This window comes from Saccopteryx bilineata, chromosome 8 (assembly GCF_036850765.1).
Source record: "Saccopteryx bilineata isolate mSacBil1 chromosome 8, mSacBil1_pri_phased_curated, whole genome shotgun sequence".
Lineage (NCBI taxonomy): Eukaryota > Metazoa > Chordata > Mammalia > Chiroptera > Emballonuridae > Saccopteryx > Saccopteryx bilineata.
Window position 1 is genome coordinate 43,087,963 of NC_089497.1, and position 22,886 is coordinate 43,110,848.

The 22,886-nt window shown below is 42.7% G+C and overlaps 1 protein-coding gene across 1 annotated transcript in view; it reads right to left on the reverse strand.

Moving 5' to 3' along the window:
- DRD3 (dopamine receptor D3) overlaps positions 1 to 22,232 on the reverse strand; it is a 53,420-nt gene extending 31,188 nt beyond the window's left edge. The window contains exons 1-3 of the mRNA XM_066241346.1: positions 22,183 to 22,232; positions 13,903 to 14,207; positions 1,275 to 1,387 (exon numbers count right to left, since the gene is read on the reverse strand). Of these exons, the coding sequence (XP_066097443.1) occupies positions 1,275 to 1,387; positions 13,903 to 14,172 (383 nt within the window). The 5' untranslated portion in view covers positions 14,173 to 14,207; positions 22,183 to 22,232. The remainder of the gene's footprint in view (positions 1 to 1,274; positions 1,388 to 13,902; positions 14,208 to 22,182) is intronic.
- Between the last annotated feature and the right edge of the window lie 654 nt (positions 22,233 to 22,886).

The window sequence follows — 22,886 nt, forward strand, 5'->3', positions numbered from 1 at the left end:
TTCCTTGGTGGGGAGAGGCCTCCAGTTGAGCCAGTGACCCCTTGCTCAAGCCAGTGACCATAGGGTCATGTCTATGATCCCATGCTCAAACCAGCAACCCTGGTTTCAAGCCAGATGAGCCCATGCTTAATTTTGGGGTTTCAAACCTGGCTCCTCAGCGTCCCAGGCTGATGCTCTATCTACTGCTCCACTGCCTGGTCAGGAGAGGTTTATTCTTGTTGGATGTTGTTTTATTGGTGAAAAATCACTGGTTTGTACAACAAATACAGTGGTTTGTACAACATGGCTGCTGCCAGCAAAATGGGGCTCTTGTGCAAATTAAAAAGGACACCCTCTTCTGGCTGACTCATGGCTTGGCAAATGACACCCTGGCCAAATTCAATCTTCACTCCCTGTGCAAGGCACACCTGCACAGCCTCACCCATCAGCCGCGTGTGTGAATGTGTGTGGGTGGAGTGTACAAGCACATTCTCAAGGGGTAAAGAATATGGTCAGAGACTAGAGGCTGGGAGGGGGCTGTCCCAGAGCCTTGTCTAGTAGCTCTCTTTATACAGCTCTTCCCTTTCTCCTCCAAGGCGGATCGTCTCCCACTGTCTCCTGTCCTTTCTGAAGGTGCATATTTATGATATAAGCACTGGCTACCCTCAGGCAGGGACTACTGCATTCAGTTTCATATTCTTTGTTCTACATTCTGTAATCGAGCAGGGAGACTCACAGGTGATAAGCAACTAAGACTTGTGTAAGAGTTTAGATTGGTGGAGACTGTGATATAGCAAACTAAGTGCTGTCTGTTACTTCTGTAAATAACATACTTATGTAATAAATGTCCAGAAATCACAGTAAAGACTCCCTTCTGCACTCCTTTTACCAAAAAACAAACAAAATAATAACAGGAAATTTTCTTCCTGACCCAAATCAGCTCACCTTTCCTCCTTCTCCCCCAACCCCCTTCTCCCAATTAGGAATCACAAAAACTGCAAAGGATGCTGGAAAGCAAAAACAGAATCCTCTTCAGTGACCTGGGGATAGGAAAGCCAAGGAAAGCTTATAGAATAATTCTTTCTCTGCTTGTCACCAGGGTTTCTTGTCACCCGCAAACCATAGCTTAAAAGAAAAAGAGGAAAGACAATGTCTCAGCAATAAGTTCTACTTCGCAATGACCCCAGTGCCCCCCAGATCCAAAGCCTGGGTCTAAATACAGCAAGAGCAGCTTCCCCACTGGGTCTCGGCTGCCTCTCTCCTGTGACAGGAAGGGGACTTACTCACAGCCCTACCTGTCGATGCTGATGGCACAGAGGTTCAGAATGCTGGCTGTACACATCATGACATCCAGGGTGACAAAAACATCGCAGCAAAGGCGGCTGAAATTCCAGACTCCGCCTGTCACCTGAGCATCAGAGACAAAGATGTTAGTGTTCTCTCCAGCGAGGGGACAACAACCCAGTCAGTTCTATTTCTTCCCTAGGCTGCCCCTTCAGACACTGACATACCCTCCCTGTTGGTATATTCTTATAACCAAAGACAGGCAGACATTAAGGGACTGACAGGTTGCTCAAAATAGGTCACACACAAAAAAGACAAAGTACAGAATGTTAGAACATTAGAGCGAGAAGGGATCTTCGAAATCAATTAGTTCAGTTTTTCTCAAAGTCTTATCCACAGTGGGGTGCTTATTAATGATGAAAATTTCCGAACCCTTCCCTAGACCTACTGAGTTAGACTTTCGGGACCTGGGGCCAGTGAATCTTTCTTCTAAAATAAATAGCCCTATATCCCCAATTACACCAAAGTTTGAGAATCGCCGATTTAGTTCACATGCAGGAGGCAACTGAAGTTCACTGTGGTTAACTGATATGCCCACAGATGCATAGCTGGGGCTGAATGAGCTTGGGTGACTGCCAGGTGTGTACATTGTGCCAAGACTGCATCTCTGAAGCCCCCTGTCTTGTGGAGAGGTCACCATGTACCCAGAAAATAAACAGAGGATGTGTATTTCACAAATCTTACCTCCAAAATAAAATTCTATCTGGCTTCTGGTTTTAAAGCTTAGAAGCACCCTGGAACAATGTTTCTAAACACCTACGTAAGATAAGTCTGTACCAATGTGCCCGCCTTTGATACCTGGGTCCCAGTCACCAAGAACTGGGGAGAAAGATACGGTCTCGGGCACTGGAAAAGGTCCTGGATTCTTTCTACCACTGACAGAATGGGTGACGATGGTTCTGACCCCATGCATTTACACTCAAAAAAGTCAGGAATACAGAAAATTTAATTTATATTCTAGCACATATCTATTTTATTTTAAAAATGTTTATATAGCTTATTGTATCCGAGAGCTCTGCCAGAGAAACCTCCACTTTCAGGGTTTACAAATGCCATTCTTGGGCCCAAGGCTTGTGATCCTTTACCAGCTTTTTGCCTGTGGGGCTGCCATTCTTGGGATCATGGTTCCCAAGGAGAAACCTGTGAAGCTCTGTGTCCTGGCTATAGCTGGGTGTCCTTGCAGGGCATGCCCAGTGGCTAAGCTAGAAGGAAGGGGGAGTGAAAACTAGGTACAGCTGCCTCTGAAGTAGCTTCTAAAGGGAAAAAGAGACATTGTTGAAATGACAGTGCTTAAAGATGGTGCCCTAGCATTGGATTTTGTCACTATGTTTGGTCCTCTCTTCAGACCCTATTTTGGGAAACTCTAACCAAAGATACTTGGTTTAAAAGAAACAATGAAAAGTGTAAGCTAGCTCTGAAGTCATCGTTTTTGCTTATTTGGCTGTAGATTTACTTTCTTTAAGTTTAACCATTAGACTCTATATAAAGGCTTAATATGAATTTATAGAAATTCTGTGAATAAAAAACCTTTAATTTTAAATTAAATTACTTTTTAAAAAAGTATTGATGAGAAAGAGAGAGACAAATTAATTTGTTGTTGTACTTATTCATGTATTCATTGGTTGATTCTTGGTTGTGCCCTGACTGATGAGTAAACTCACAACCTTGGTGTTTTGGGATGATGCTCTAATCAACTGAGCTATCTGACCAGGACTGAAAAACGTTTTAACAGGAAGATATACTGTGTAGTTACAATAAGACAATGATTTATGGGAACAAGGAGAATCAAAGATGGTTTTGCTCAGGACATAGGACAGTTGTTTGCTGTAAAAGCTTCTTGCAAAAAGTTGGATTTTGTATACTAAATCTCATTTTAACATACGTCTACAATATAATGATGTCTTAAATTAAGGAAAAAACACTTCCCCTCCCACCGAGTTGTGAGTTCCTGTTGTGTCTGTGTATTGGAGGTGAAAAGTAGGTGAGAGGGTATATTTAGAACAACAGAAATTCATCCATCCATTCATTTATAAACAAGTCGTGTGGAGCTCCTAATACTTAGTTCATAGGAGGAGGGAATGCTATGTGTTTTAAGGGGTTTTTACACAATGTACTTCAGGCCCTGTCTTTGAAGAAAAACTTACAAGATTGTTGGAGAAGTAAGGCATTCTTAAATAAAACAACCAGAGATCATCACAAGAGTCTAATATTATTAACACAATCTAACATTTATTGAGAACTTACTCTGTTATGGGTCAATGACCCACATGACCCATTCCAAAATTTTCATAGCTTTAAATCTTCAGATTCTGAGAACAATTTTTTTTTTAATTTTAATAATGTATTTGTTTAATATCTCAATATTATTATTTTATTTTTATTACTGAATGTGCTCTTATAGCTTTTGAGGACTCCTAGGAACAGTGCCCAGCATGCAAATCTGTCCTGAAAGAATTGAATGGTCTCTGACACAATCTGTATTTAATACTAACAACTAGTATTTATTAAATGTTCATGGAGTCTTTTCTTCTTTCTATTTTTTTAAATTAAATTTACTAGGGTGACTGGTTAATAAAACTATCAGTTTCAGGTGTACAGTTCTATAATACACCATCTGTACACTGTATTGTGTGCTCACCACCCAAGTCAAGTCTCCCTCCATCACCGTTGATTAATGGTGTGCCTTCTTCCACTCCCTTTCTTTCTGGGAGTCCCCATACTGTTGTCCGTGTCTATGAGTTTTCTTCCTTTATTTAATCACTTCGCCCTTTTCACACAGCCCTCCAGCCTCCCTCCCTTCTGACAGCTGCCAGTCTGTTCTCTGTGTCTGTTAGTTCTCTGTCTGTTCCTGTTTTGTCTGTTAGTTTATTTTGTTCATTAGATTCCACATATAAGTGAAATCAGAGGCTACTTATCTTTCTCTGACTTACTGAGTCTTGATGTTCTGCAAAGCACTTTATATACATGGCCTCCATTGTTGATTAACATCCTAATAGAGAGGACTACTGCCATCTTCATCACAGAAAAAGAGACTAAGGCTCAGAGAGGTTCAGGACCTTGATTGAGGTAGCACAGCTCCTAGGAGCAGACAGGGTATTGGAGTGTAGGCTGCCCCATACCCTGCTTTAAGGACATGTCAAGTGAGGAGAGGGTAGTTATTGGATAAGTGTGGAAATGGGTGGACACAGGGGAAAGGAGAAAACCATGTGCATGTACATCAAGGATTTTCTGTGACAGACTGCGTCATCTCCCTTCAATGCAGGGAGATACCCTCCCGATCGCCTCTATCTCAGGGTTGCAAAAGGCATGCAGAACCCCATGGTGGTTGCTGACTCTGGGGCCTAGAGAAAGCGCACACCTGGCGGGTTTCCTGGGTACCCTCTTTCTTTAACTCCTGTGGGCCGAAACCCTCAAGCTGTCCCCGGCTTTTGGTCCCCCACTGTGCCACCTCATTCTGGCTATCTCTTCTTTTTTTTCCTACAATTCTGCTGTCAAAATTTCCATTCTCTCCTTGATCTCAGCTAAGTGACAGGAAGAAAACAATCTGATTAGTTGACTAAAGTGATTCCCACTAAGGTGCCATCACTGAGCCTTCCCCAGAGCTCACTCATTAAAATGAGTTTCTAGTTTGTGGGATGTTGTGGCGGAAATACTTTTTTTTTTCTTTTTCACTGGAGTCCTCCATAACAAGGGAATCACAGCCAGTGATGAAGAAAGAGTTGGGACGGGCTGGGAACATGTACCTCTCATAGCAGCCCAATGAGGTAAGTATGACTTCCAACTTATAGACCACAAAATGGTGACAGAGCGGGGTTGGGCAATTTGCCTAAGGACCCATAGCTAGTAAAAGGAGCTGGCATTTCAAACCCTTAATATTAATTGTGACTCTATTTTGCCTCTCAAAGGTCAGCACCTTAAGACTGCTTTGGGGTAATGTCCAATTTTATTGTTTTTTTTTTCTTTTTTCTTTTTTTTTTTTAGAGAGAGAGGAGTGAGAGAGAGAGACAGAGAGAGAGAGAAGGGGGAGGAGCAGGAAGCATCAACTCCCATATGTGCCTTGACCAGGCAAGCCCAAGGTTTCAAACTGGCGACCTCAGTGTTCCAGGTCGATGCTTTATCCCACTGCGCTACCACAGGTCAGGCCTGGAGAAATGTCCAATTTAACTTCATTCTAATAACAGAGGAGGAATAAGACTTGGGCTTTGTTCATCCATCCACCCATGTATCCAGTGTTACTGAGTACCCATTATGCCTGATGCTTAGCTTGGGTAGGTATACTGAAATGAAACCTATTTTTGTCTCCAGGGCCGCAGAATATAGCATGTGCATGTTAGGGAGAGAAATGTGTGAGTGGGGGGTGGGTGAATTGAGGGCCCAAGGGAAAGACACTAAGAAAATAACTATAACACAATGTGATGAGTGCTGACAGTGAGACAAGTAGAAAGTGTTGAGAGAACTTGAAAGGTAAAGTGATTTTTTTGAAATTAAAGCAGAAAAAAAAAATAAAACCAAAAAAAAAGTTCTGATTGATTTCAGGCTCTTTAGAGACATGATTCTCCCTTTTCCCTAAATTCTAATGAATAACTTCACTTCAGAATTATATACAGCAGCCAGGTGGTGTTACTCTCACTTGCTAATGAATATAACTAATTCCCTTTGGCAATACAGAAGGTTGGAGTAAGCAAGAAAGTCTTCAGGTACAGAAGTTGGCTATTGATTCTCAACAGACACAGCCTACGGCAGCATTTCCCAAATCACCTGAGGCTCTTGCTAAACAAAACGATTCTCAGGCCCCCCCTTGGGATAACAAGTCCCTCAAGTCATTCCGACAGTCTGGGAAGTTTGGGCAACGCTGAGCGGATCGCTGAGCTGATCGGGAGGGTGTGTAGGTTTAGTGTGTGTGTATGGGTAGCGTTATCTTCAGAAATGGCTGTCTTAAAGCAGGGCTCCTTAAGCATTCTTTGTTCCATGGGACCCTTTGGTCTCATTGTTCCCTTCTCCAAAAGAATGTTTTAAAATGCATTTAATGAAGTACAGTGGATCACAAAGAATACCAATTATATTAAAATATAGTTACCAAAATATTTTAAATATATGTACTTCTTTAATAATGCATTAAAAAATGACAAGACCTAGTGGCAGGTCCAAAATCCCTATAATGCAACTTGAAAAGATAAATATCTGTGATTTCTACTGGTGGCATTAAGGATTTCTTCTGCTGTGGGCTGATGCCTATATTCATAACTGATAGAAGTGCTAAATTTCAAATTCTTGCTCTGAGGGTTGGATTTTTTAGTTGTTTTGAGGGAATAGATAACCAAGGGACAAAAATGGAATTACTTCTTCTTTTTTTTTTGTATTTTTCCGAAGCTGGAAATGGGGAGAGACAGTCAGACAGACTCCCGCATGCACCTGACCGGGATCTACCCGGCACGCCCACCAGGGGCTACGCTCTGCCCACCAGGGGGCGATGCTCTGCCCCTCCGGGGCATCGCTCTGCCACGACCAGAGCCACTCTAGTGCCTGGGGCAGAGGCCAAGGAGCCATCCCCAGCACCCGGGCCACCCTTGCTCCAATGGAGCCTTGGCTGTGGGAGGGGAAGAGAGAAACAGAGAGGAAGGAGGGGGTGGGGGTGGAGAAGCAAATGGGCGCTTCTTCTATGTGCCCTGGCCGGGAATCGAACCCGGGTCCCCCGCACGCCAGGCCGACGCTCTACCGCTGAGCCAACCGGCCAGGTGGAATTACTTCTTGAATTAATCTCTTTATTCCATTTTTGTTTGCACATCTGGGATTTGTTTTTCTTTTTTGCAGGAGGGATTGCTGTGAGGTAAGATAGGGGGTTTACTTCTCTGAATTTCCATTTCCTCATCTGTGAAACAGGGTATGTACAGATTAGTGGTTCCTAAACATCACTTTCTAACAGGTGGTTGATGGCTGCACAGATCACCGGGAGTGGGAATGGGCTGGGGCCGGGGAACTGGTGAGAATACCATATACTTCCAAGCCACCCCTGGAAGTTCTGATTTGGTGGATCCTGGATAAACCCAACAGTCCATATTTTGAGTGCATGAAAATCATGGAGGAGCCCATTAAAAACGCAGACTCTCCTTCATTTCTAATAATCAATGTCATTACAAGGCCTAAAAACTCCTCTCTTCCTGGCTGCTTATGTTCCCTTTGGGTCATGATACAAGTGCGTTAAACATTACACAAGGTGCTTAACTGAGCGGAACAAAATGAGATGGTTGTGCTTGGAGAGAAAAGCTCCAAACAAACTGTTGCCTCTAAAGCAGGAAATTGGAAACCTGAGGGGAAATCTGAGATAGAACTACTTGGTATGGCATGGCACAGAAAAGGGTTTTTGAGAAAACGCTGCGAACTGAATTAAAGAGACAGCCAGGGCCAGGGTCACCTGCACGGTTCTTATCATAAAGGCCTCTGCTAGGCCTGGGGACAGAGAAAGCTGAAGAGGGTCAGTGATTGGCTCCTGCTCATTCACCTTCACATACTGCCCAAGCCCAAGTTCCTGTATGCCTTAATGCTGAGACAGATGACAATGACAACAACAAAAGTGCATACTTGCTGACTGTACTTGTTCCTCTTCCCAATAGTCCTTGGATTTAACTGGGAATTCACAAGATTCCCGAGCTGTTGATGTGTTCCTTGGAAGGAACTCTTCTTTGCCCAACTAACTTTTCTATTCAGTGCTTAGTTCACAGAAAGTCACGTGCCACCAGCCAGTCCAATCTAAGTATATCTTGGCACGTCTACCAGAAATTCAGTGACACAGATTTTCTCTTTTGTACATCGTGTCTTGCACATGTGAGGCTTATAGCTTACCTTTTGCCTATGGATAAAGACAATATATGAAAAAAGAGTTGAGAGAATTGTAGAGAAATGGTCGAGGATCCCTGTTCCGACGGTTCCTGCAGTCCACCTTACCACAAGACTTCAACTTCCTGATGTGAGAGCCAATGCTTCCTGTTTAAATCTATTGGAGTTAAATTTTCTTTTACTTACAGCTAAAGTGTTTTTTTTTTATTTTTTTATTTTTTTTTATACTTTTCCGAAGTTGGAAACTCGGAGGCAGTCAGACAGACTCCCGCATGCGCTCGACTGGGATCCACCCAGCATGCCCACCAGGGGGCAACGTTCTGCCCATCTGGGGTGTTGCTCTGTTGCAACCAGAGCCATTCTAGCGCCTGAGGCAGAGGCCATAGAGCCGTCCTCAGCGCCCGGGCCAACTCTGCTCCAATGGAGCCCCAGCTGCAGGAGGGGAAGAGAGAGACAGAGAGGAAGGAGAGGGGGAGGGGTGGAGAAGCAGATGGGCACTTCTCCTGTGTGCCCCAGCCGGGAATCGAACCCAGGACTCCTGCACGCCAGGCCGACGTTCTACCACTGAGAAAACTGGCCAGGGCCTACAGCTAAAGTGTTTTAACTGAGATATTTATAGATTACATTTTTTAGTTATCAAAACACTTTCTCAATTGATGACAGCTGAGTCTAACATAGATCCTATGAGATAAGAAAAGCGCAGTTGTCACCTCCATTTTATTCACTTAATTCCCACATCTTCTGATCCCAATTTCTGAGTCTTTCTCATAGTATGACTGTGTTAGAATGACATTCATTCCAGTGACTCCGTCAGGAGCACGATGTTATGTGATATGTGACATTTTATTGTCTACCTCCCAGCAATTCCTTACCTCTACATTTTTTAAAATAAAATCCACATTTTCACTTTTTTTTTTAAGTGAAAGAAAGGGAGATAGAGAGACTGATTCCCATATGTGCCCCCACCGGGATCCTCCTGGCAACCCCATCTGGGGCTAATGCTAGAATCAGCAAAGCTATCCTCAGCACCTGGGGCCAATGCTTGAACCAATTGAGCCACTGGCTGGGGTTTGGGGGAAGAGAAGGGAAGTGGAGAGGGAGGGGAAGAGAAGCAGATGGTCGCTTCTCATGTGTGCCCTGACCGGGGATTGAACTAGACACATCTGCATGCTGGGTTGATGCTCTATCCACTGAGCTAACTGGGTAGGACCTATTTTCACTCCCCCCCCCATCTTTCTTTGCAGTTAAAAGTGGATTTATGGCCCTGGCCAATTGGCTCAGTGGTAGAGTGTCGGCCTGGCATGCAGGAAGGAGTCCCGGGTTCGATTCCCGGCCAGGGCACACAGGAGAGGCGCCCATCTGCTTCTCCACTCCTCCCCCTCTCCTTCTTCTCTGTCTCTCTCTTCCCCTCCCGCAGCCAACGCTCCATTGGAGCAAAGTTTGCTGGGGCGCTGAGGATGGCTCTGTGGCCTCTGCCTCAGGTGCTAAAATGGCTCTGATTGTGGCAGAGCGACGCCCCAGATGGGCAGAGCATCGCCCCCTGGTGGGCATGCCGGGTGGATCCCGGTCGGGTGCATGTGGGAGTCTGTCTGATTGCCTCCTCGTTTCCAAGTTCAGAAAAATACAAAAAAAAAAAAAGTGGATTTATAATGCACTTTTGGCCAATTAGACTTAAGTGAAGTCCCTTAGGGAGCAGTTTTGAGCCGCTCTAGGGAAATGGTTTGTTTTTGTTTTTTCCTCTGCAGTCTCTACCTATCTCATTTTTGGATACAAAATGAGATGCTGGGGCTGTGGCAGCCATCCTGTGAGTAGCAGGAGGAAGTAGGCCAGCTTGCCAAGGATGGTAGACTAAAAGAATGGAATAGTCTGGTTCTTTATAACACCACTGGGCAGCTAAACCATCCACAGTTGCCTTCCTCCAGAATTCTGGTTATGTAAGAAAAGTAACTCTTATTTGTTTAAGAGTCACAATTAGTCAAATTGCCCAATATTTATAGCCCAAATATGTATGTTTGGGCTCATACATACTGGTATCTGGCAAAATGAGCCAATTTTCCTTTAAATGAAGGAATCTGGCCAATATGAGTTAATATTCCCTTCGAAGAAGATGGATGTATTCAAACCAAAGCACAGGACACTGTGAATTGGGCAGCTAATTTGGCCCCCCTCCATGGTATTCTTCTCATTTCTGTCCTGTCATCTCAGGGTCCTCAAGCTTAAAGCAGTCTCTGTGGTCAACACTGCATCCTTTCCTCTTTCCAAGGGAGGTCTTAGATATATCATCATGCAATTACTAGGCCAACTACACAAACTGTGCCATCATTAGGATGCGTTATTGGGAGTAATGCTTTGCTCTTCTCTGAGACACATGGATTTATATGTTCACAGTCCCCCTAAGGCCCCCATCTGCTCCTGAGGTTCACAGAAAACAGGTAGGTAGTTAAGACTAAGAAAAGTATGTACTGGGGAGGAATAAGGAGAAATGGTCCTGTGGACTAGAACATTCTAATATCTTAACTGATCATCTGTTAATGATGGCTACTTTAAGTCATATTCCATCTTTCACTGAGGTATATCTTGAGTAGACTGTTGAAGAAAGTGATGCAGAGATATTAAGTTGCATTGAGAAGAGCCTTGATGCAAGTGGGAAGAACAAAATAGACCAAAGCCCTTTCTCAGCCGAGAGATGTCTCTGTTGCCTTAAACCTTCTTTATGTGGTTGTAGACTTACTGGCCATGCTCTTGATTTCTGAACACCTACACCCAATAAGCTGTTAGAAAGAGGGCACATTGGTTTTTATGAGGGAAGATCAAGAGCTCCAGAATTCTTCTGTTACGGGAAATCAATTAGAACCAACCTGTAGAGGGTTCATTGAGCCTTTGGCAAGATTTCCTGTTTGCCTTCTGTATATACAGTTGTTCTTCATGCTCAGCTGGTAGAAGAGGGGGCATTATCTGTATTGGCAGGTGTGGCCAGAAGGGGCTACCATGGTGGCTACTATGTAAAGGCACAATGTGCATCTCCTAAATCAATATCTATAGAGATTTTCCAGTATGGTCCATCCAGAGTCCTGGAAACAACAAGTGGACAGCCAAAGAATGAGCCTAAATGACTTCGTTATGGACACTAAAAGTCTGGTTTTATTTCAGGCAATTAAAATGCTTATTAGACTGAAAATCTTCATCCTGCATTTGTTTCTAACGTTCATCTTTCTGGAAGACTTACGAATCCTGGTAAGATACAAATACGCACAGAAACACTGGTATGGGTGGTGGTGTTATAAGTTATTGATTAATCTATACTAGGTTATAGCACCTAAAGTCGGCCTCATTTATGAACAGAAATATCCTATGCTTTTAACTCCTTTTCAGACCCACTATTACTGAATATAAAGAAATAGTTCATTGTTACAATAGACACAGCAGCAACTGATATGAGCAAGAATTGACCATCTAATGCAGAGACTGCAGAACAGACTCACTTAATCATTCATATGTGGAATATTTATTTAGCACATAGTATGTGCCAGGTAGTGTGTTTGGACTGTGGGAATGAAAAAGAACAAAGACATGGCCTCTGACTTCAAGGCTGTCTCAGCCTTTGCCATCAGGATTATCCTAACTAAGAAGAATAGATGCATATATTTTTTTCCTTTGAGTATTCCCTTAGTCCAGCGATTTTCAACTAGTGTGCTGCAAGAATTTTTAAACCATGTAATACCTATTTAGTCAGGGTCACTGAACTCTTTTCCCTTAGATTGTCAAATAAAAACTAACAACAGCCAACACAACAATAGCTGCCCTGTGTGAATGCCCTGTCTTGAACCATAAATATATAGGTCATACAATGGAGTTGCATCTTATTGGTCATGTCTCTTAATAAGATTACATTTGATTGGTCCTTGGTACTAGAAATCCAAACTCACTTTGGAGCAAAAAGGGTAGGTAATTACTATTATTTTTTGATAAATTAATCGAAATTATACCTATTTTTTTTTGTTAGACTGGCAAAAATATAATATATTTTTTGGTGTGCCCCAGAATTTTAGTGATTATGGGTGCCATGAGATGAAAAAGATTGAAAATTGCTGCCTTAGCCATTTAATCTATTTCTAATCATCCTAGTTTTTCTTTTTTTCCTTTTCTTTTATCTTTCTTTTATGTCTCCCTGTTGAGATCATAAGTCTAATTTTAGTTCCTAGTCATTCTTTAATACAGAACTAAACTAAGCAGTCTATGTTTGAGGTTTTTGCTCTCCTGTGATATGTCATATTTAATTAACTGTCATCTTCACTATTAATATTAACTGAGATATTAATTTGATGAATTTTAATTTCTCTTAATCATAGCATCATTTTGATTCTTCACTGGATACCTCTTTAGAATGATAAACAGTGCAGAGGAGAAATATTAATAGTATATTAATATGTTGTCAAGAAACTTCAGTAAATTGCATGTCTTCTCAGCAAGAATATCTATTTTTTAATCAGGTATAGACACCCCACTTTCTTTGTTAGAAAATGGATGTTTTGTCTTGATCACCTCCTGACTCTGCTTTGCATTTCTGAATAAAAATACTTCCAAATTTAAGAAATGTTTCTCTCCAAAAAATTTCTCCAGGGTTTGTTGCATTATCTGATTGGTGAGGGCTTTGTACTATTAATAGAAGCATCAAAAATATAAATTTGAAAGTTAGATCTGTTCCTTAGGTAGCAGTCTGTGGAGAGCTGATACCTAGAAGGAAAGAGCCAAGTCTGAGGGCAACTAAACCATCTAAAGAAGTTTGATCTACAGAGGATCCTCAGGTTACGGCAGTCTCAACAAACGTTTCGAGTTTACGATGCTCACTTTCATAAAAACTTAAAAAAATTGAGATGTGGGTGTTTTGGCTTACGCTGTTAGCATCATACTTACAGACTACGTGGGCGAACTAGTTTGGTTGCACGTGGTGGAAGAACACACAGTAAGGCAGCGTATGAGTGAGGGGTTGGCATCCTCCAGTACGCTTACCTACGCCATTTTGGACTATTAAGAGCGCAAATGTTCCATTTGTGTGGCTTTGTTTGGCAACATTTTGGCCCTTACCATGGCTTCTAAGCAAAAGTGGTTTTATGTACTAGATTATGATTTTACAACTGTTTTAAAATAGGTAAGTGACTTTGCTAAGGTGTGTGTTTCTACTTACACCAAAATTTGGGTTATATCATTGTCGTAGGAACGGAACTGTGTTGTAACCCGAGGACTCCCTGTATTTGCATACTATTCTTTTTCTCTTTTTCCTCCTCATTCATTAACTTTCTTTCTATAATTCCTTTTGCCCTCCCCACCCTTGTCCCAAATAACCTCCTGCACATTCTCACCCCTGTATACACGGAAACACTGATGAAGGTGCCCACTGGACTGCCTCCCCCAATCCCTCATGTCTTAGAGACATGGCTGGCACGGAGAGCAAACTTGGCACATTGTTAGGATGAGTCCCATGACGCAAGTCTGACTACCTGCACACTGAAGATGTGGGGACTGCATCATTCCCAGCTCCCCGGTTCTGATGTGGACAAGTGGTGCTGGACAATTGCTGCTGCCAACACCTTTAGTTTCCTCACGAAAGGGTGAAGGACAGAAGCTCTCCTTCCTCCCCAGTCCCTGGATCACATTAGGAAGCATTTTGAGCCCAGAAGCCCAGGAGCTCAGGGAAGACAAGGACAAGTACGTTCACAGGAGCAGTGCAAACCTGGGCTCACTCACCTCCAAGTACACTACCCAGGGCATCACCAGGGTGGCCACCAGCAAGTCTGCCACGGCCAAGCTCACCACCAGGTAGTTGGTGGTGGTCTGCAGGGCCCGCTCCCTTAGCACGGCCACGCACACCAGACCATTGCCAAAGACAATGGCAAGGATGAGCGCGCAGTAGGACAGGGCATAGTAGGCATGTGGGTGGGCCTGGCTGGCCCCTGTGGAGTTGTCTGCCCCCCAGGTGAAGTTGATGTAGCCACTCAGCTGACTCAGTGGTGCCATGGCTCAGAAGGAGGAGGGTGACCCCAGTGAGTATCCTAGGAGGAGACAGAAAACAACGTTGGTAAAATCAAACTTTTTGGAGCTGGGCTGCTTGCATGCATGTTTTGATTTACTGCTTCAACAAATATTTACTGAGCACTTTCTATGTGACAGGCGCTGTTCTAAGCACTGGAAATACAGCAATGAACAAAAGGATAATAAAAAGTCCTGCCCTCTTAAAGCCTCTATTCAGGAAGAGAAGACTAATAAACAAGATAAATAAAATATGTAGTATATTCAGAGGAGGAGTTAATGGCTGGCGCACAGAGCGCATGCCCTGGGCCCTGACTTCTAAAGGGCCCCGCAAAACCCCAACTTTACACTTTTTTTCTAATGACACCAAGTTTGGTTTCATATGTGCAATTTTAACATTAATAGTACATAATATTTTTTATTTATTTAAAAATATGGTTAGCCTGTATTTTTTTTATTTTTCTGAAGCTAGAAACGAGAAGACAGACTCCCGCATGTGCCCGACCGGGATCCACCCAGCACGCCCACCAGGGGGCGATGCTCTGCCCATCTTGGGGCGTCGCTCTGCCGCAATCAAAGCCATTCTAGCGCCTGAGACAGAGGCCACAGAGCCATCCTCAGCTCTCAGGCCAACTTTGCTCCAATGGAGCCTTGGCTGTGGGAGGGGAAGAGAGAGACAGAGAGGAAGGAGAGGGGGAGGGGTGGAGAAGCAGATGGGCACCTCTCCTGTGTGCCCTGGCCGGGAATTGAACCCAGGACTTCTGCACGCCAGGCCGACACTCTACCACTGAACCAACCGGCCAGGGCCTCTCTCTGTTTTTTAAGGGGCCCAATATTTTCTTCTGCACCTGGGGCTTCAACCAACCTTAATCCACCTCTGAGTAAATTTGATGATGATATATATTTTGGAGAACAGCAAAGCAGGGAAGAGGGTAAGGAGAAGGAAAGGATTGTGTGTGTGTGTGAGTATGGCATCTAGTGCAATGTTTAATTATAGTAATTAAAGCCCTTACGGAGGAGGTGAAAATTGAGTCAAGACCGGAGGATCTGAGGAAGCCAACTGTGTAGATTTCTGGGGGGAGAGTTGCACAATCAGAAGGCACAGCAGGGACAAAGATAGATGGCTGGCGGAGGGAAGGGAGAGCAGGGCAGCCAGTGTGGCTGGAGCCAAGTGAGGCAGGGGCAGTGCAGAAGGGCGTGAAGCTGAGAGGTTGTGCAAGAAAGAACAGACTTGGACTTTGAGTCAGTTGGGGAGCTGTTGCAGAATTAGAATCCCGGCTCTAGCCCTTCCTCAGTGGGGCTTTGGACGTGTTACTTCCTCTCTTTGAGCTTCATTTTCCTTCTCTGTAAAATGGGGACATGATGGAATCTGTCCCAAAAGGTTTTCATCAGGATGAGTTATTATTTTACATGTAAGACATTAAAAGCCATACCCAACACCTAGAAAGCTCTATACCAGGGGTCCCCAAACTACAGCCCGCGGGCCACATGTGGACCCCTGAGGGCATTTATCCGGCCCCCACTGCACTTCCTTCTGGAAGGGGCACCTCTTTCATTGGTGGTCAGTGAGAGGAGCATAGTTCCCATTGAAATACTGGTCAGTTTGCTGATTTAAATTTACTCGTTTTTTATTTTAAATATTGTATTTGTTCCCATTTTGTTTTTTTACTTTAAAATAAGATATGTGCAGTGTGCATAGGGGTTTGTTCATAGTTTTTTTATAGTCCGGCCCTCCAACGGTCTGAGGGACAGTGAACTGGCCCCCTGTGTAAGAAGTTTGGGGACCCCTGCTCTATAACATTAGCTCTTTTTTTATTCATCTGTTTCTCTTAGCTCCCCCCACCCCTTGTCTTTGTTTCTTCCATCTCACACTCTGTTGCCCCATTTGCCTTTTCCTTTGCTTTCCTCTGTCTCTCTTCCTTCAATTTCCCACTCTCTCTCTTACATAGGGCATGGTAGGGTTAGGAGAGAAAAATCTCAAGACTAATGGAGTCTAGAGGCAATATAGTGGTTTTTATATTTAGGGAAAATCCATGTGTGGAATTTTATTTAAAACCTAATTTTTAAAGATTTGTTACCAATTAGAGAAATGTGTAAGCCCTATAAAGTACCCTACCCCTGGCCCCAAATTGCACATCCATGAGGCAATGATCTATGCACCACCCTTTTTCACTCTCTGACCTAGTCCAATGCCCTCACTTTTCAAACAGGGAAATTGAGACCCAGAGAGATGAATGACACGTCTTAAACCATACAGTTTATTTGTGACAGAAGTAGCAGGCAGGCCTTCTAATTCTCCCAATGTTCTCCTTGGCATCGAAACCCATAACAACTGTCATGTCACTCTCCCACTGGGAAGAGCCAATCCTCAAACTCTGGGGACTTTGGACTTGGAGTAGAAAAGGCATCAGAGCCCCTCAGCTGTCTCTATTCCACCAGCCTGTTGGGCCAGCTCTGAAGCAAGGACTCTGGGCAATTAGGGCAAAGTCACCATATGCTGAAGAAAATTATGGAAATGCCTGTGTACCAGGGGTAGCAGTACAATAAAGCCACATGCTGGGGGAAGGGGCACAATAGGCCTCAGATCTGGGCAAGAATGCCTCTGGTCCCAGGTTTAGTACTTTAGAGGACCCCGCTCTGGACCCCATCGGGTCATGTCCTCCCTACAGGGTTAGGTGGTGCTCTCCCATAGCGCCAAGGAGCAGGACCACCAAGAACGCACACTCTCATTTTAGGACACACTCTGGGTATGAAGATCTCAGAATCCTTGGCCCAAAGTGCTTGGAGTCTGTTTCTAGGGCAGCACTGGTAGTGCTCTAGATCTGTCATCCCGGGGGTAGGTTATGCCGCGTATACGTGGGGCCCCTGGGCTCAAGTGGTAGCTCTTTGCGGAGCTCAGGTAAATAGCTTGGGCGTAGCCTCAGGTGGGGAGAGAAAAAGACAGAGTTCCTAGGACAGGATAGGGAGTGGAGGACAACTTCTCCTGCCCTCTCATGTTTTGTATGGAACTCTTAAGGGCAGGGTTCCCCAAACTTTTTACACAGGGGGCCAGTTCACTGTCCCTCAGACCGTTGGAGGGCCAGACTATAAAAAAACTATGAACAAATCCCTATGCACACTGCACATATCTTATTTTAAAGTAAAAAAAATAAACAAAACAAAACGGGAACAAATACAATATTTAAAATAAAGAACAAGTAAATTTAAATCAACAAACTGACCAGTATTTCAATGGGAACTATGAGTCTGCTTTTGGTTAATGAGATGGTCAATATCTGGTTCCATATTTGTCACTGCTAGCTGTAACAAGCGATAAGGTGCTTCCGGAGCCGTGAGGCGTGCGTCCCGCGTCACCAGAAGTAGTACTGTATGTGAGCAATGCTGCACTTTGTGGCGCCGCCACATACAATACTCCAGATCCACACACATCCACATCCTGTGCTCCTCTCACTGACCACCAATGAAAGACGTGCCCCTTCCAGAAGTGCGGCGGGGGCTGGATAAATGGCCTCAGGCAGCCACATGCGGCCCTCAGACTGTAGTTTGGGGACCCCGGCTTAAGGGTCCAGAAATGCTAAATTCAAACCTGGCCTTTCAGATTGTTAGGAAGGTATATTTGTCAAGGCAGAAGGGTTAAACATTTTATTCAATGGTTTGTTGGTTATGACTAGAGAACTTAGACATGGAGTGTATGGGCCTCCATGGCAACCCTTGTCCCAGGTCCGGACAGAGGTGGAGACTGGCTTGGTGGCCAGGTTCTGCTCTCCTCACATCCAATACCTGCAGCTCCCCTTTGATTAGGACATTGGCCTAATTAAAGATGTCGTTTCATACCTCGTTTGGAAATATTTCAGCCTGGAATGTGTAAGCATTAAAATGAACAAATGATTGTAAAGGGGAGGCTGAGTTGGATAGAATTCAGAGAATTGTTTTAAAAAAAATGTTCTTTATCTTGGCACACTGTTTGCACTCAATATATTTTAAAGCATAATAATAATTTTTGATAATAATTATAATTTCCTCATTATTTGGAGAAGGGCAGCCGCTACCCTGGAGATAGCACTGAGACTGCCAAGAGCTTTGGGGAAAATACAATGCCTTCTGATTGTTCAGGGATAGTTCCTCTGAGGCAGGCTCAGGCCCAGAATGCCTTTGCTTCTGCATGTGGGCCACCTTGGAAAGCAGTGGCCAGAAATCACTTCTTCCAGGGTCTGCAGTTGGCTAATATCTTAGCCTCTTCTCTTGTCAGGTAAGAGGGAAGAGAAAACCTTGGGATATTTGTTACCATCTTGCTGGGCATTTATTCTGCCGAGGTGTGACAGATAATGAAAAATAGTATAGTCGAATGTCAATGACTAATTATGCGAAGGGAAATCTTCAACTCTGAAAATCAATTCTGAGTCTGACGTTGGAACTGCAGTTGCTGAGATTTCAGATTTATTTATTTACTTTGCAATGTACGGTGTCTGGTCTTTGATTCTTTATAGCAGCAGGGAAGGGTAAGCCTTAGTTGTCCAGAAAGTTCCTGGTGAGTTGCAGGTATGGGAGATGAAAGCAGAAAATGAGTGAGATGTTAGATACTCCTCCAGCTCTCAGCTAATTGTTTCAACTTCCTCTTTCCTTAGATTTTTTTTTTAAACCAGCGTTGCTTATATAACACAGAGCTGGCTGGTCTTTTTCCTTTCTTTCTCCCTCTGTTGGAGATACTAACAGATAGTGAACTGGTCTCAGATAGGAGAAGAAAAGAGACTAGAGAATTCATTAATTTAACACTCTCTAAGTAATCCCTAATGATAGCCTGGTTTCCTCACCAGCAAAATGAGAACAGTCATATCCACTCCACAGAGCTATTATGATCATCAAATAAAATTATATATGCAAAGGCTTGTAACTATTGACAATTTGTGTGTGTGAGTGTGTGTGTGGGGGGGTTGTCCTGTGCATCTGAATAGTATGCTTAGCAGCATCACCGACATCTTCCCATTATATGCCAGTAGCACCGCCTCTCCTCTGAATTGTGACAACCAAAAATGTCTCCAGACGTTCTCAATTGTCCTCTGTGGGGCAAAATTGCACTCCCTATTGAGAAGCACAGCTCTAGCATAATGTCTGGCAGATAGCACTTGAAACATTGCAGCTTCTATTGTTAAAGGAAAAATGGAAATAGGGAGAGGGGTTGTCAAGTAAAGTACAGTTGCAGAGCGTCTAATGGACTTGGAAATTAGGAGATTACTGATGACCTCAGCAAAGAGTGTTTGTTCGCAGTTAAGAGAGAAAGGGAGGTGAAAACGGGAAGAAGGGAAGGGCTAGAAGATTACTGCTGGTTTTACTCATTTCAGTTCATTATCAGTAACACCACTTACAAATTTTAACGAGCTTTTGATTTTCTGACAAAGTATTGATTCATTGTGATTTTTATCATTTATTTCGGCATCTTTTAAAGTGAGAGCATAATGTATTTTAAAAAGCTGAAGGGCAAAGAGTGGTCAGGCCCCCTTCAGCTCTGCTATCCTTTCTGCTTTGCTGATATTCAATACTTCGGTTCTGAACTCCTCTGCCTGGAATATTTGTGGGCTGCCTCTTTAACACCTGGTTCCGTATCAGCCTCCTGTTGAGTTTGTTCGAAGATACTTATGAAGATTTACAGGGTTGTCATTATTTTTCTCTTTCCTTAAGGATATTGCGTTAAGTAAAAAAATGCAACTCCTTTCCCCCGAACCCTTGTCGTTCTCCACCTCCTTCTGGACATAATAGTCACTACTACTTTTGGCTGCCACTGTGGGCCAACACAAGTACTTTCAACATATTATCTCATTTTAATATTTATAGTAGCCCTGAAGATATATTGATACTTTCCTTTTACAGATTAAAAAGCTGAGAGCTAGCAGTTCAGTAACTTTTTCAAGATTACACAACGTGTAAGGGGCTACACTGAGCCCATCTTTGACCTCTGGTTTCCCTAAATGCAAAACTCATGACTTAGCTAATGCATCTATGCTGGGATACAAGTTGATGTGGCAGCCATTTCCAGGTACAGATGGCTTTTCCTAAACCCAGAACAAAACACCTTAATAGTAGGGTTCCATGACCAAATCACTGGTATCAGGGATCCCTGTCTTTTGCTGTCTAAACTTTTACTCAGTTACATTCTGACCTTTAGTCTCCAGAGAGTTTCTGGTTCTGAGCTTCAAGGCAGACCTGCTATAGTGACTGAAAAAATAATAATTGTAGCTAACATTTATAAGCATTGTCACATTTCAACCTCACAACAACCTGAAAAAGGAAGTAGATACTATTAGTATCCTTATTTTGGCAGATGAGGAAAGTAAGTAACAGAATGGTTAAATACAATATCTTGCTGCATTTGTACACCAGTAAATGATGAAGCTGATCTCGCCCAAGAGCAATGTGTTCCCAGAGTTCATGTTCTTAACTATTCTACTATTAGGGTGAGGGAGACAGACCTGAAATGGAGACTAATTTTAAAACCTCCCCTTTTAAAAGATCTTGTGCACATTACCTGACCTAGGTCAGCAAAGTCAATGCAGGTGCATATTGCACTTAGAAAAAGTGGGAGTTACATTGTCATTATTATTAGAGGTACTCTTTAGCATTTGTATGGCATTTTATACTTGAAAATTGCAGTCTAGTGTTTTTTTTCTAATGAATATTCACAAGTTCATTGAAATACACAACATGGTTATATATTTGGGCACATTTACATTTTTGGCAAATGTACAAGGAAAAAACATAGCTGGTTATTGAGATCTCATAGCTAAGGTAATATACTTTTTCCCCTAATTAAACCTTCTCAGTAAATCAGAGAATCCTCATTTTTTATCACAACCTCTAAGGAATGGGCATCTTATTATTCTAATTAGAGTTAAAATGGGGAAGTAAGTGTATCAGTTCATCAATGAGTAAATATTAATTGATGGCAAACTTCATTGCAATAAAATTGAATTTAATATTAAGATCTATTTAGTATTTTCATTCATTCATATTTCACAATATGCAACCTTTTATATAGATGATTCAATATTATTCATTTGGATATTGTCAGTATTTTCCTTGTTCAACACCCTTGTTCACTCTTAACCATGCAGACCCTTGAAAATGTTCAGTTAAAAATAAACAAGTGTCTGAGCAAGACTGTTTCTCACATTGTATCCCAACTAATGGTGTGTCAAGCTGTGTTTCTTTACTTTTATTCAATGATGGTTATCTTACTGATCTTTTAGTATTAGTAAGTAAAGGGCTTCACCTATGAAGTACAAACAAGTATGCAAAATAAGTTTAAAATTCAATTCCACTTTGCTATTGTGGCTTTATTATTTGTGCATGCATTTTAATAGTTTTTGATTAAACTAAATGCATGAACTGGAACAAATGCCTAATTACGACGACTTTCATTGACCCAATAAGCTACAATAAGTAACGAACAACAACAATATCCTCAAAATTATATGCCATCATTAAAGAAAACATACACAATCATCATCTCAAGTCCTGGATATCTTTGTCGGGAATAATCAAATTCTGACTTGGAAACACACTTGCCTTAAATAGACCATTGAACACAGTGCCTCTCCAAACCCTCAGTCCTGGATTACCGGGGTGCTGAACTGGGAGAATTTAAAATAACAGACCCTTACAATTAAGTAAAACTATTAAGAGGAACAATCAAATTTTATACAAACTCCAGGAATAGTAACAGTTTTTTATTTTCCATCTCTTAATTCTGCCTTGATATAGCTTCTAAAGTCCACGAGGATCTTTTGAGGGGAAAAAGAAAAAAAAAAGAAACAGCTGTCTAGTGCCCATAAAATAAGGAAAATAAAATAAAATAAGCTTCCAAAGGATTTTAGATGTGTAAGTAAGAGAAGGTACACAGTTTTAATGCATGTTTTCAGAGAACCACAGAACCCCAAACCGATTAAATAACCTTCTAGGAAAACACTGCGTATTAAAGTAGACACAAAAAGAAAAATTACTTACCCTGAAATTTTCTTTTGATTTCTGGAGCCTGAAGTTTAGGCACCGCAGCTCCTGTAGCCATTTACGGACAGCAGACATGCCCAAGCAAAGCAAACTTTGCCTTTCCCAAGACACAGAAACTGTGGAAATGAACAGAAAGAAAATCACCCATATTTGCCTCTCAGGTGAAATCACTGCGTGCTGCTTTTCTAGCTTCCCTCATAGACCTTACTGCATGTGTCATAGCTGCTTTTGAATGCATCCGTTTTCTCGAGGATTTGGGAAGGACCCTAAACCGAACGTTGCTTGGGGCAGCCTTTGGAGCCTCTGTCCTTGGTGCTGAAGCAGAGGTCTAGTAGGCAGATGCAGGATTGGTTTTCTACCTTGCTCTATTCTTCCCTCTGTGCCTCTGTCTGCTCCGTGCTATGCTTTCCAGCACATGTGTGTTTTCCCCTCAGTCTCTTTTTATTCCCATTTTCCCCACTGTCTTTACTTTTATGTTTAATTCTTTCATCTTCCTCAGTTTAATTGCTGTTCCAGCTTCTGGTGGGTGTGAAGATGATTGGTTTGGCAGAAGGAACAGATTAACAAATTAATACAAGTGGTTAATAAAAATCAGTACATTTTACAGCACAACTGACAGAATAATTGAACGTGGAGGTGTAAGCCTGTGTGGGAAAACCAGGTTAAAGAAGATATATTACAGTGGAAGGAAAACCGAGGCG